Here is a 13,389-nt window from a genome sequence, read left to right on the forward strand (position 1 = left end):
AAGTCACCTTGACATTGTGAGAGCTTTTAATCTTGTCCACTCATCATTAGTTGTGCTTCAATTGATTCATGCTTGTTTGAGTAATGAGTGATTCTGCATGTGCTACATTTGAGACTTGAGACAGTTTTGGTTTTCACTTACCCCCTATCCTAGCCCACTGCTCTGTACTTGGTATTATTGTTTAAAATCCTAAATCCGTTTCACACATGTAGAGTTAAAGAAAAAATAAAACACATCCCCACTATGAAATACCTCTATGAAGAGCCTGGGCCTATCAGTTCTACCATTTTTGAAAAGTAAATCAATGGGCCATTGTATTAAGGGATTGTAGATCCATACTGCAGTTTACGATGAACAAAACTGTAAAATAATGTTGTTTGTCACTAATACCAGATAAAAGTACAAATGTGTCTTCTGTAAATAAATGTTAATGAATCATAAACATATTTTCATATTTGTAACAAGGGTAAATATTCAGGCATAATATTTCTCTGTCGATGTTTTATGTGCCTACAGTCACATCAGGATGACTTTATGTTCCGTCTTCAGACCATCAAATAAATAATTCAGGCGGGAGTTATGCAGACATTTTGAAAGACATTCTTCTTTGCACTATAGTGCATGGTTACCACAGTTTGACAGTTAGAGAATAATGTTCAAAATGTAACAAATCTGATTAAAGGTTAAAGCTCCATTCAAACAACAACAGTGGAGGTGAACAGATGAAGAATGAAACAAACTGTACGCTGCTTTGCTCTTCCTATTGTTTTTTTTTTTTTGTTCCCCCAAATAGATAAATTAGGAACAGATGGGAGAGTGGACATTACTTCACAACAAGTGGCCCTTATTTTGGGTGAAATGCAGTGTGACATGGTATTGAAGTCGAAATTCTGGAGTTGAAAGCTAGAGGAGGAGGAGGCACTTATTATATTTGTGGGGGTCCCAGAAGTGGAGGACGAGGACAACACGGATAGTTTACTCCAGAAGACAATTCCGGAGCTTATATCCAATGCTGGATGTAACTATAGAAAGAGCACATTGCCTGGGCCAACGAAGACAAGAAGCTGACTAGGCCTGATAATTAGGAGACCTCCAGAACAAAGGCATAAATGTTTTCTTCTGCAAGACGTACCATATGAAATTCATCAACAACGAGCAACGTTTCACCATGTCTGTTAGGAATTCAGGCGGAGACAACTATGCAGCAACTCTTCTGGTGACATTTGAAGGTAAGAATCATGAGTTCGAAACACCAGCAGAGACAGAAGTGCTCCTCAGAAAAATACAAAACACAGTGAATTTAACAGCAACAAGAGATGGATCTATGGGGCATGTGAGTTCAGGCAATGTTCTCATAGTTGGACATTTGTGTTGTTTTGAAGAGACTGATGCTAGTTGTATGGCTTATTTGCTTTTGGCATCTGACTTTGTTACATCTTGGAAGCGTTGTTGTGGCTATGAAGAGGCAAAATAGAAAAACTCTTACTTTAAAAAAATATCTTTCTTTTCTCTTATTTATGTCGGTGTAATCCCTCATTCGTCCAGGCGTGTTCCATAGCAGAAAAAGCTTCAGTTGTAGTCATCTGGACTCAGTTAGAAAAAATAGACGTTTCGACTCTCATCCAAGAGTCATTGTCAATAAAAGAATTTAGATCGAGAACTCCGATATTAATACTGTTCTGTGGTAAGACCCGCCCATTGGGCGGAGCCTTCCTGAAGTAGAAAGAGTTGTTTGTTTCAACAGAAACTCCCCCCTTGTATCTACCGAGCTAGGACCAGGACATTTATATGCTAATCAGGTACTCAGTGTGGTTGAGCCAGGGTCTCACAAAGACAAAGAGGATTCTAATAGCCCATTAAGATTCTGAATAGGCTAGCTCGGTAGATACAAGGGGGGAGTTCCTGTTGAAACAAACAACTCTTTCTACTTCAGGAAGGCTCCGCCCAATGGGCGGGTCTTACCACAGAACAGTATTAATATCGGAGTTCTCGATCTAAATTCTTTTATTGACAATGACTCTTGGATGAGAGTCGAAACGTCTATTTTTTCTAACTGAGTCCAGATGACTACAACTGAAGCTTTTTCTGCTATGGAACACGCCTGGACGAATGAGGGATTACACCGACATAAATAAGAGAAAAGAAAGATATTTTTTTAAAGTAAGAGTTTTTCTATTTTGCCTCTTCATAGCCACAACAACGCTTCCAAGATGTAACAAAGTCAGATGCCAAAAGCAAATAAGCCATACAACTAGCATCAGTCTTCTTCTTTCTCTTATTTAGTTATTTCATTGACTGTCACAGTGAAGATAATGTCACCTAAATGAAGATGGTAGTACATACATACATGACTTATACTTTTGTGACACTCAGCGTCTAATTACATGCTCTCATCTGAGCTTAATGCTAAATGTGGGTGATTAGGTTTGTGGAAAACTGGATGAATAAATACAGAGGGAAGCAGAGGAACGTAGAGGTCTGGGGAGGTAGAGTATCCAGTTGTTTGAGAGGATGGTTTTTGTCATTGGCTTTTCTTATGTTTCAAGATTATGTAGTTATTGTGTTTATATTTTTGGTTCAACCAGAAAGTAAAGTATAAATGAAATCCACACTATCAACCCAATGGCATTGGAAAAGTTAAGAGTAGCATCCTTTAATGTTACTGCATATTGAACCCAATCAGATAATTCGAAAATATTAACATAAATGAGAAAAGAAAAAATAGACATTATATATTTACAAGAACACACATTTAAGGGAACTGTTAATGGAAAGGTTTTTACTTTAGTAAATGTAAATGTTGTATGTTCCACCAGGAAGTGATATCACCTTCTATACTAAAATGATGGACCTGAATGCAAACCACTCTGGGGGAACGATAATCTCTGGCAGCGATTGGAATCTGGGATTTGAACAGGAGGAGTTATCAAGAACAAATTCCATTAATTAATGAACAATGTAGGACTGACATCTGGAGGGAGATGAACCCCAGTGCACTTCAGTACACACATTTTTCTAATCCACCTACAATCTACTCTAGAATCGAATCGAATAGATTCTCTCTAAAATTACTGAGTCAGATATGTACAGGCACAATAGACCTAAGTGACCATGCTCCTATCTACATTACTCTAGACTTGGAGGAAAGATGAAAAAATACACTTTGGAGGTTCAATGTGTGTTCAATGGGTGTTGAAGACACTCTGCAGTGCCTCTCTGATCTCAGTCCAGAATTTATGAATAATAGGACAGTCCCAAAACACAAGATAACATTTTCAGGTATAGGGCAGGGGGTGTTTTGATTAGTTTATTAGTTATAATAACTCCTTATTTGTTAGTATCTCTAAAAGTCCTGTTTCTAAAAATCACTGGATGCTTATCAAGTATCAAATATTTTCATTTTTGATTTTCTTTTATTATCTGGTATAAAAACCTTCACACCTTTCTTTATCCAAACTTTAAATCTCAGGTCAGGGCTGCTTGATACAAAACCTTGATCATAAAAAAAAATATTTTAACGTCTTTGTTTAGTTTGCATGTTTTGATTAGTCCAGGGTTTTAGGTTGTAAGCACAAATTTCACAAAGGGATTCTCAATTTTCTTCCAAATGACTCAACCATTTGTCATCTACCAGTAAAGCCTGTAACATCTGGTACTACATTACACTCAATATTTTTCCATTGTGCTTCATATTCTGGGTCACACCAGAACAACAACACTCATTTGAGCTGAAATAAAGTAATTTTCAAGGACAGGGTGAATCAGATTTTTACCCTGTCATATAAATCTTGAAATTGTTTTATTCCACTCATCAAACTGCTGGTTGGGGATGGAAATTGAAAAAGAGTTTTGAATAGATAGAGAAATCTGGTCAAAATATACATTTTTATAGTTTCCATCCATTGACTTAGACTTTCAAGGTATTTAAAGAGGACTTTTGTTTTTCTCAAATCCATATGGAGAACTACACATTTAAGAGATTCAGTTTGCCATTCAATCAGGTCCCTCTAAAAGTCAAGGTGAGAAAGGATCTCAGTCTTTTGTATATTCAGTTTATGAATGAAATACTTTCTGGTATGGTCAAAAACAATAGAACATTGTCCACATAGCAGGCAATTTTATCTTCCATTCCATCAATTGTTACATCACTGTTTGTTTGGGATTGTCTGAAGCGAAGTACAACGCATACAAAAGGAATTTGAGCTTTTTTAGGTGCCCTGTTAAAAGTAATTAAAAGCAGAGGGGTAAGTGTGGCTTTTAAAGCCTAATACCACTCTAAGGTGAACCCTTTGCTTCCCCAAGACTTGTTATTTGGTCTCTCGATTGCACTCTGTGTTTCCAAAACTGTTACTTGAGCTATATATAATTGTTCTCTTCAGTCATAACGGAAAATTGAGAATCCAGAAAATATTGTATTCTTCTTCATTTCGTGTTTTTTTTTGGGGGGGGGAGTTTTTTGCACAAAGGTTAAATGTCATTATTTTGCTTATTATTTGTTTATGTTTATTTAATTTATTATGGGACAGTGCACATTAGTTAACATGTGTTTGTTCCAAATATAAATGTGCCAGAGTTAGCCATGCAGGCTAATTTTCATCTGTAGTGCCATTGGCAGGTTGAATGGACAGAAAACTATTGAGCCACACGTTACCATTACACCTTTGTGTAAATTCAAGAGAAGATATTCTCATCCTGTTTTGTACACAGCACCTATATATGTAGAATTGGGAAATTACGCTTGCTGCCCTCAGGAGTGACATCATTGTTTTGTGTTTATGAACATTCACCCTTGTATGGAGCATGTAGATAAAAGAGTAATGTGTTTAGAGATAGCACAAAAGCAGAAAATGAGGCTTTGAATGTAAAAGGGAAACCAGTTGGTTTTGAGACGAAGGGAACAAAATTATAGCCAGGAGAGATGGATTGAGAGGGAGTGAGGTAGAGGGATGTGAAGATGAACGTGGGCGTAAAAATGAAAGAGAGAGAGAGAGAGCGAGAGAGAGAGAGAGCGAGAGACAGAGAGAGAGAGAGAGAGAGAGAGAGAGAGAGAGAGAGAGAGAGAGAGAGAGAGAGAGAGAGAGAGAGAGAGAATTGGAGCTGTAGACTTTACCTTGAAGCTTTAGGGAGGGAGTGAGTGCGTGTGAGAGTCAGGGAAGGGGACTGGAGGGAGAGGTGGAGGGCTTTAGCAGAGGAGGCTTCCACTGACTCACTGTGGCTCTGTGCTGATGCGCTGAGTCTTTGCTGATGCACTTAGTCTGTGTGATCGGACAGATGTGTGGACACAGACACAGAACCTAGAGGCCGCTGAGGCGACACTAATTGGATTTAAAGTAACTTTGGTCATTTTTGCCTTCACCAAAGATGGTTCAAGGAGGTCTCAAACTTGGTAAGACACTTATTTTCATTATATATATTGCTCGTCTATTCAATGTAAATGCTATGTAACAAATAATGTGTATTGTAATAAAATGTATAAATAAAATAACTACAATTGCACAGCTGTTGATGCAATATAAAATAAGACCGGTTCACTTCTGTTTTTAAAGTTGACCTGACAAACCAATATATGATGGTTACACTTAAAAGTCTTCTTGTGCTGGTTTGATGAGTGATAGTATGAGAAAGACTGAGGACTAAGTTTAAGTATTAGCTTTTGGGAATTTTGTCTAATATTCTGTATTCAGTTTGCTTATAAAATCAACAGTATGAACAGTGCCTATGAGCATGTCTACAGGGAAATATTGTATTGTATTGTAATTTTTTCTTTCCCTAAATCTACTGTGCAATTCCATATACAAAATGAGATATTAGTATCCAATTAGTGGCAAAAACTGACAAATTGTGTGATTATTTTAAAAATAATTTTCAGACCATGTTCTGGTCTGACTCACAGTGCACAGGGACACGGTGGCATGTGGACATGTGAGGGGGGAGTATGTAGCTCATGTGCAGTGGCAGCTGCCTGCAGCAGGCCATTATTCCGGCACAGAGCCTGGTCCACAGAGGGGCCGGGGGCCAAGCCCCACATGAGTTGAACTGTCACACAGGGACACATGTCACTGTGGATACACTGAACTAAACTCTACTGAAAAACCTGTTTACACCATCAGAGGGCAGTGTTCAGGAGCTATGCCAGAACAAGGAAAATCAAATCAGGGAGTTTTGTCAAGCTCCACAATTACAGAGCCTTGAGTTTTATTTAATTGTGATTATTATAACAGTAGGATTCAGAGGGTCAGAACAAGCCCCCGGACAAAAACAAACTGGAAAACATTATGTGTCATGACCTGCCCCAAAGTGCTTTGCTCATAACAATTCATACACTTCCTAAAGGCTACGGTTATTTTAATACCAGAAAAACATGCTAGTTTATTTCACAAATTCATTTCTATTCATGTCACTTGTGTTTAAATACTTCAAACATGTAGCAGCAGCAATTGTTGCTGAGATCTTATCTGCATTTTACACAATCAATTACAGAGCATTACTCTCTCACAATCACCCAACAAACCAACCAACAATACAAATAATACGAAACTCTTCAACAAAATTCTGGGCAAACTTTCTCTCTCCTGCTCCTGCTGTTTTAATCCCTCATTAATCAAACATGACTGTATCATGTTTGATTAAGTCAAGTATGTAGTATCAAGTATGACCGTGCCATGTGTCAAAGCGTTGACATGCCATAGATTAACCATGCACAAATTCTGAGCAAACATTCTCAAGTTATATCTAGAATAAACAAGCCACTCATTGTAAGAAAGCAACAGGAAAAACCTTATTGTTCAACATTGATCTAATCTAGTATTTAATGTCCACTATCCAATTTTACTTTTCTAAATGGGAATAACAGTACCAGTATATTTAGCTGTTTCACTATGCCAAACTCATTCCTCTAGTTTGTATAACACATTGTTTCCTACATCCTTCTGATTCACCTCAATGAGTTTGTTGCACATTTCAGAAATTTGATGGTTTGTTTATTTCATTATTCTGTCCATATGCTGAACTTGAACTGTGCGTGCAATGTAATGTACTTAACTATGCTTGACTTTCCACCTCATTCCTCCCACTCCCTTATGACTGCTTCAAACCACACTTCCATTATGATTCACACTTCCTGTTAAGTTCATTCATTCCCATTAGAGAACTAGAGAAAAGCCTTGCCTGTAAAATATAAAGAAGGTTGATTTGTCAAACCATTTTCTGTCGAGATCAGCCGCTCTATACAAAAATCACACAATCAGAATGATAGTGGCGTCACCCGACCCGGCAACTTTCCTTAATACAATTCAATAGCTCAATAGTTCACACTGCACGTAGTTGTCTGATTTTGACTATAAATCAAATAATCTGATACAGACTCTGTGGCTCATTATATGTCCACTAGATGGAGTCTCGTCTCCTCCACCTCAAATGTGTAAGAGATGGATAACTACTCTCTGATGCCACTCAACTCAAAATGGAAGATGCTTACGTTGTCTTGTTGTGGGTTTTTTTCAGCTGTATGGGCTGAATCTGACTGAAATTGGAATAAATGAATGAATGAATAAATAAATAAAACTTAAATTAGTGGCATGTTCTAATCCTCTGTTCCTCTGCCAGCAGCTGCGTGTCTCTGTGCGCCTCAGGACTTGCCACAGGGAAGTCATCCGCCTGTCATCTTTGTTCAAGGTAAAAGCTCCGCAATGAGGCCCCTAAAGATACTGTATACCTTCCTTTTGTTAATGCACAGGGACTCAGGAAAGGTCATTTTGAAGATGTGGAGTTTTTCAAGAAGACAGTAAAGGAATCTTTACACCACTCAAGTTAATGGGGACATATTATGTATATCAGCATTTGTGGTTCTTCAAATTAGCAATGTTGAAACAGTGTTCCCTCATCATTCGTTTTCTCAGTTGTATATTTGATTGATTGATTGATTGATTGATTGATTGATTGATCCATGCATGTTTGCTCAACCTACCAACTATCCTCGCACACATCCCCGTACATGGCATTATTTAAAAAGGGTTCAACAGTAAAAATATGTACAGTATGTGCTTGTTTAATTCCAGATGAAAAAGCATGATGTGTCAGAATACTAAGTGGAATGTAAGCAGAAGCATATATACAATTATTTTACACAAACACAACTGCAATTAATTTTTTGAACAGTTGCCTAACTACAGTTTATATTATAAATTCCTCAATAATGTAATTTGTATTTTGCCAGCCTTTTCTTGTCTACCTAAATCCTGTTGCTGTTTAATGGTATACAATATTTCAAGGTTCATCGCATGTTAAAATAAAAGCTGTGTAAAACTAACCATTTCATAGCAAATTTGATTATCATTGTATCAATATTTATTTTTCTGCCAAGATTTAAGTAGTTTAGAAAAATGATGAATGTTTTGGTTCCACTTGCTAAGAATGTGTCCACCTTAAGGAGATGTATTGACACAGAGCCCAAAGCAGAGGCGAGTGTGACGTTCGAATTAGAAAAACAACTTCTGGGTAGATGAGCTTCGCTGAACACTGCCCCAGCCACTATTGATATATCACAGCACTCAGAACCTTCTAGTGCAGAAAAACATTGGACAATCAAATCCGCAGTGACAATGTAGACTTGTGGCTTTTACTAATCTTTAACATGTGTCTATGTGCTACTATTGTATGTGTTATATCCCATCTGTGCTGTCTTTTTGAGCAAAGCTTGTGGATAATGCTTGCTTTTCATTTATTCGGGCACACTGTGGCAGGGTGGCGGAGTGGCTAGAACTCTCGCCTCACTGCAAGAAAGTTACGGGTTCGACTCTAGGGCCAGACCAGGCTTGTCTATGCAGAGTTTGCATGTCTTGTCTTAACATCAACCTGTCATGAGGCTACAGATGGAAATCTGGCATATTTACATGATATGCACACATAAAACATAAAACAGTACATATGTATATTGTTGCCTTGCCCCTGAAGTTACATATGAGAAGAATATAAATTTGTATTTTGTGTGAACAATAGCTGTGACAAAACCTGTTGATCAGCTCCACATAAAACAATGATGTCCATGATGTCGGTCAGAGAACAGGTGCCATTCAGGTTTATGAGAAACATAGAGACAATTATAACAATCATGCAATCAGGCGGTCATTTCATGTTATAACCACAACAGGGCAAGTAGCATCACAGGGAATTTAAGTGATGAGTCAATCAATACAAAGGAATGGGAAATGCTGATATGAACTGTAATCATACGCTAAAAGACTCCCAAGTCCCACATTTGTTTTATTGAAAGGGAGGATTGCACAACATGCAAATTTAGGTGATTTCCTGAATGTGCAACCGCCTCGCTCTTGTCCAGTTCAGTGAGCAGCATCAATGATTGAAGCAGCCTATGGGCTGGGACTAGGGATGCATACCTAAACCCACGTTCAGGTTCAAGTCCAGATTCGAATCCAGAGGTTTAGGTTCAGATGCGGACCTAATGAGTCCGGCTGAACCCATGCCATATTTGCATCATGTTATAACAGCGTAACACAAGCTACTTGGCTAAATTAAGTTGAAGACACTTGAACAAGGACGACTATCAAACACAAGGCTTAACTGCAGATTGAAATAAACTCAACTTGTCTGGTTTATTCACTGTTTTCAACAGAAGATACAACTCACAAATCGCAAGCTACGAGCTAACAGCTATGTGTTTTACTTGAGGAACAACTTCTGAACAAGAGCAAGCATTGAGGCAGCTGCTTTCAGCTGATACTATGTTTTGCCTTTAGATACATTTCCACTCTTTAATTTTGCAGATCCATTGGCATTAAAAGTCAGGTAAAAACCTTCAAACAGACAATACACCAGTGTAAATAATTAAATAAAATAACAGTTACAAAAACTAGCATAAAAGTCAACTAGAACCACTATGAAGCAATCAACTTAGCAGTATCAAAAATACAATATGAAAATATTTTACACAGCACATCAAAATAATACATCATATTAGCAGCATTAAACACCAGCCCATATTTAACAACTGTAGCATACAAATACAAAATACTATTACAAAATATAAACTCCAATTAATGAATGCAGCAATTAACTTTACTTTGTATTTACTGAATGCCAAATACATCACACCACAGCATAACACTTAAGTTATTTCATTCATATTTAGACCGAGACCAAAGCACAACCCAGACAAGACCACGCTGACCCCGCCCCTTTAACCCGCGGCGACGCCCGCAGCACATTAACCATCACAACATTGCACGTGGCGGCCACAGCTTAAAACAGTTCAAATAAAGCGATCTTACCAGCTGCTGCTTCACTGTTCACATGTGGATACACGGTACGAGGCGCTCCTGTCCCTCGCATCTTTTAACTTATTTCGACGGCTTCAACTTCGGGGAATACGCATGCGTCACTAATTAGGGTCCGTGTGCGCCATTGACAGCGACACATGTCAGTGTTTACGTCTTTTCCAGCGTAAATTTTGCGATCTATGGAAGGTTTAAGATGGTCTAGATTCTAAAACGAAAATGATATAGTATGTGAATGCTAGATTTTGTATGAGTCCAGAATCGAATCACCAGGGTTTCGGTTTTAATTGGACCTGAACCGAAACGTTTTTACAAGTCCAGTCCGGTCCATCGTACCGGTACGCATCCCCAGCTGGGACTCTAAAGAGTTGGATAGAGAACAACATTTGCTGTTCCTCCGCCATTGAACTTCTACTGTATATGTTTTATCTTGCAGCCCTGAGTCCGATTAGAAATCTGTCGTTCTATGCAGTGGATTTTCAGTCTGGCCACCAACCACCAGCCCTGCTGGAAGCAAGAGTCTTACATTTTGTGTCATGTTTCTTTTTCTGACCAGTTAATCCACATGTCAATCACACCCACCTGCTATGTGACATTTGAGAACCTACATGTGTCACTTGGAGTCTTAATTTTTCAAATAAGTATTTTTTTTAAAACAAAGTACAGGAATGTGGGCTGGGATAGGGGGTAGGTGAAAACATGAATTTTCTAAGCACTTTCTAATAAAGACTTTTAGAATAATATGTCCCCTTTAAAATAGCTAACCCAGAGGTCGGTCAGTCTTTTTACCATTTGTCCCAAATTTCTATGATAGAATATAGAATAAATATTAATATGTTAGTTTAACTTTAAATGTTGGCTACACAACAACTTTTTTTCTCACTGCTTTTGTACCCCTAGAATAACCTTCAGGTCCATGGCATGGTTTAAAAGAAGACCCTCTGTACTGAAGGCACCAGCGCTCTCCCTTTGGCCATGACAGCTCCTCTCTTCAACACCAGTAGCGTCGCGGGGAGTACAGCTCCTCTGCTCTTCACCACTGACCCCCCCATCAACCTGACCGCACCCACCACTCCCGGGACAGCACCCCTCTGCACCCTCTGCTGCTGTGGAGTCCTGAACCGCACCCTGACTGTGGTGTTCATGGTCAGTCTGGCCTTTGCGATTGTGGTGGGAAATGTGGTCACGCTAACGGTCTTTGTGCAAACGAGGCAGTCCAGGACGCCACAGGGATATCTCAAAGGTAAAGTATTTTCTATTTTATTTTTATATTTAAAAATTTAAAATGGCCAGTCCAAGGGTGATTTGAAATATGTGTATCCATTCATTAGGACATGAGCTGGTTAGTGTGATTTAAGTGCAGTATGTTACCATTTTGTGAACTGGAAACTGGGCAGCTGCAAAAATTTGTTTATTTGTCAAGCAATATAGTGGTTACTTCAGTATTCTTATTTTATCTAGGCAGCTTGGTTAGTATTTGGATGGGAGACCGCTGGGAAAAATAGATGCCACTCAAACTTGGGGGAAAGATTTCTGCACCTGCTATAGTTGTGTACTTGTGTACTATAGTTGTGTAAATAGTTGTGACATTTCCACCTTGCCTGTATGTGAGAATGTGGTGTGTGCCTGTGCATGTGTGCGTGTGCGTGTGTGCGTGTGTGTGTGTGTGTGTGTGCGTGCGCGGTGGTGGTGGTCAGATAGGCCTTGGCTCAGGTTGGCTGCCCCAGGGAAGCCGTGGCTACAGTGAACACCGTCACCGAGTGTGGACTGAATGAATAATGCACCTTAAAGCGCTTTGGGTATCTTGGGTAATTAGTGTTTACAAGAACTGATCTGAGTATAGTAGGCTAACACAGACGGAAATAAAACATATGGAACCCTTAGGTTAATGACGCGTTCAGAGTCAACACCTTGGTCTGGCCAGTTATTCTATTCTGGACATTCAAATCAAAAATGAAAAGTCATTGTGAATCATTTCACTTCAAATACAGTCAGAGAAAAACTCCTATGTATTATAAAGACTTACACTTTCAGTTTCTCTTGGCAGTTTCTCTGGCCATCGCAGACATGATGGTGGGCGTCCTGGTGGTCCCATTCTCTGTCTACACCGAGGTCTCCCTGATGGTCACCAATGTCCCCCCGAATTGGTGCCAGGGCAGTTCCAGCTCCCCGGCCCTGTCAACAGCCACGGGCGGCCTGGTCAGTCCCTGGCAGCCCTGCATGCTGATTGGGCCAGTTTTTGCTGGATGCACCTTTGTGTCTATTAGCACCATATTCCTCATGACTGTGGAGCGTAGCATTGCCATATTGAGACCCCTGCATAAGGACGCTTTGGTGACAAGAAGGCGAACACTGCTGCTGATATTGCTTTCCTGGACGGCTAGTTTCATCTTGGCAATGGCCCCACTAATGTTCAGCAGTAACTTCACAATGGAGTACAATGAATGCAGTCGGATGTGCAACTACACCCCACTTCTTCATGGTGGCCAGTTGCCTCCTGATGCTAATATTTTGCTATTATTCCCTGCATTTGACTTTACGCTTCTTGGTGGCACATTAGCGGTCAACATTATATCTTTTACAAGCATTCGGAGATACACCATGAAGCGCAAACTTCTTTCAGAGGGCAGTGTGAGTGAAACAGCAGGGGGGACCAGTGGTGCATGCCCCCATAGACCCTCTTTCTCTGACATCAAAGCAGCAAAAACAATTGGGATCCTGACATTCGCCTTCACAGCCTCCTTCTCGCCAATCGCTGTGTTTGTGGTCGGAAACGTAGTGGGGTACACATGGTGTAATTTTTCTTTTTTCGCCTTTTGGATATTAACTTCAAACAGCTGTTGTAATGTCATCATCTACAGTGTGAGGGATCACCGCTTCAGGAAAGGCGTGACCTTGTTATTTCAGAGAGAACAGTCCCCACCGCATGGAGAGAAATCTTAAGGCACAACCTGCATCTCAGTGTATGTTATAAATATAGATGTTTTGTGTAAATGTGGTGCCAGTTGGCTCTGTGGTGACACTGTTGAATGATGAATAAGTTCAACTTTTGACCATCACAGTTTGTTAATTGTCTATCTATGCATGGGGTGACAGA

The 13,389-nt window shown here is 39.5% G+C and overlaps 1 protein-coding gene across 1 annotated transcript; it reads left to right on the forward strand.

Moving 5' to 3' along the window:
- The first annotated feature begins 5,319 nt into the window (after positions 1 to 5,319).
- On the forward strand, positions 5,320 to 13,389 carry LOC140381150 (trace amine-associated receptor 13c). Its single transcript, XM_072465173.1, has 4 exons — positions 5,320 to 5,386; positions 7,606 to 7,674; positions 11,193 to 11,535; positions 12,340 to 13,389. The coding sequence occupies exons 3-4, from the start codon at positions 11,268 to 11,270 to the stop codon at positions 13,233 to 13,235; spliced, it is 1,164 nt and encodes a 387-aa protein (XP_072321274.1). The 5' UTR covers positions 5,320 to 5,386; positions 7,606 to 7,674; positions 11,193 to 11,267; the 3' UTR covers positions 13,236 to 13,389.

The sequence above is a fragment of the Eucyclogobius newberryi genome, unplaced genomic scaffold (genome assembly GCF_026437365.1).
Source record: "Eucyclogobius newberryi isolate DKJ021-1_F unplaced genomic scaffold, fEucNew1.0.hap1 SCAF_5, whole genome shotgun sequence".
Classification (NCBI taxonomy): Eukaryota; Metazoa; Chordata; class Actinopteri; order Gobiiformes; family Gobiidae; genus Eucyclogobius; species Eucyclogobius newberryi.

What these genes read in the sequence shown, in the direction of transcription:
- LOC140381150 (XM_072465173.1), top strand. Translation starts at nt 11,268, where the DNA reads ATGACAGCTCCTCTCTTCAACACCAGTAGCGTCGCGGGGAGTACAGCT. An exon ending in GCCACAGGGATATCTCAAAG is followed by an intron (nt 11,536 to 12,339) that starts GTAAAGTATTTT and finishes TTCTCTTGGCAG; the next exon opens with TTTCTCTGGCCATCGCAGAC.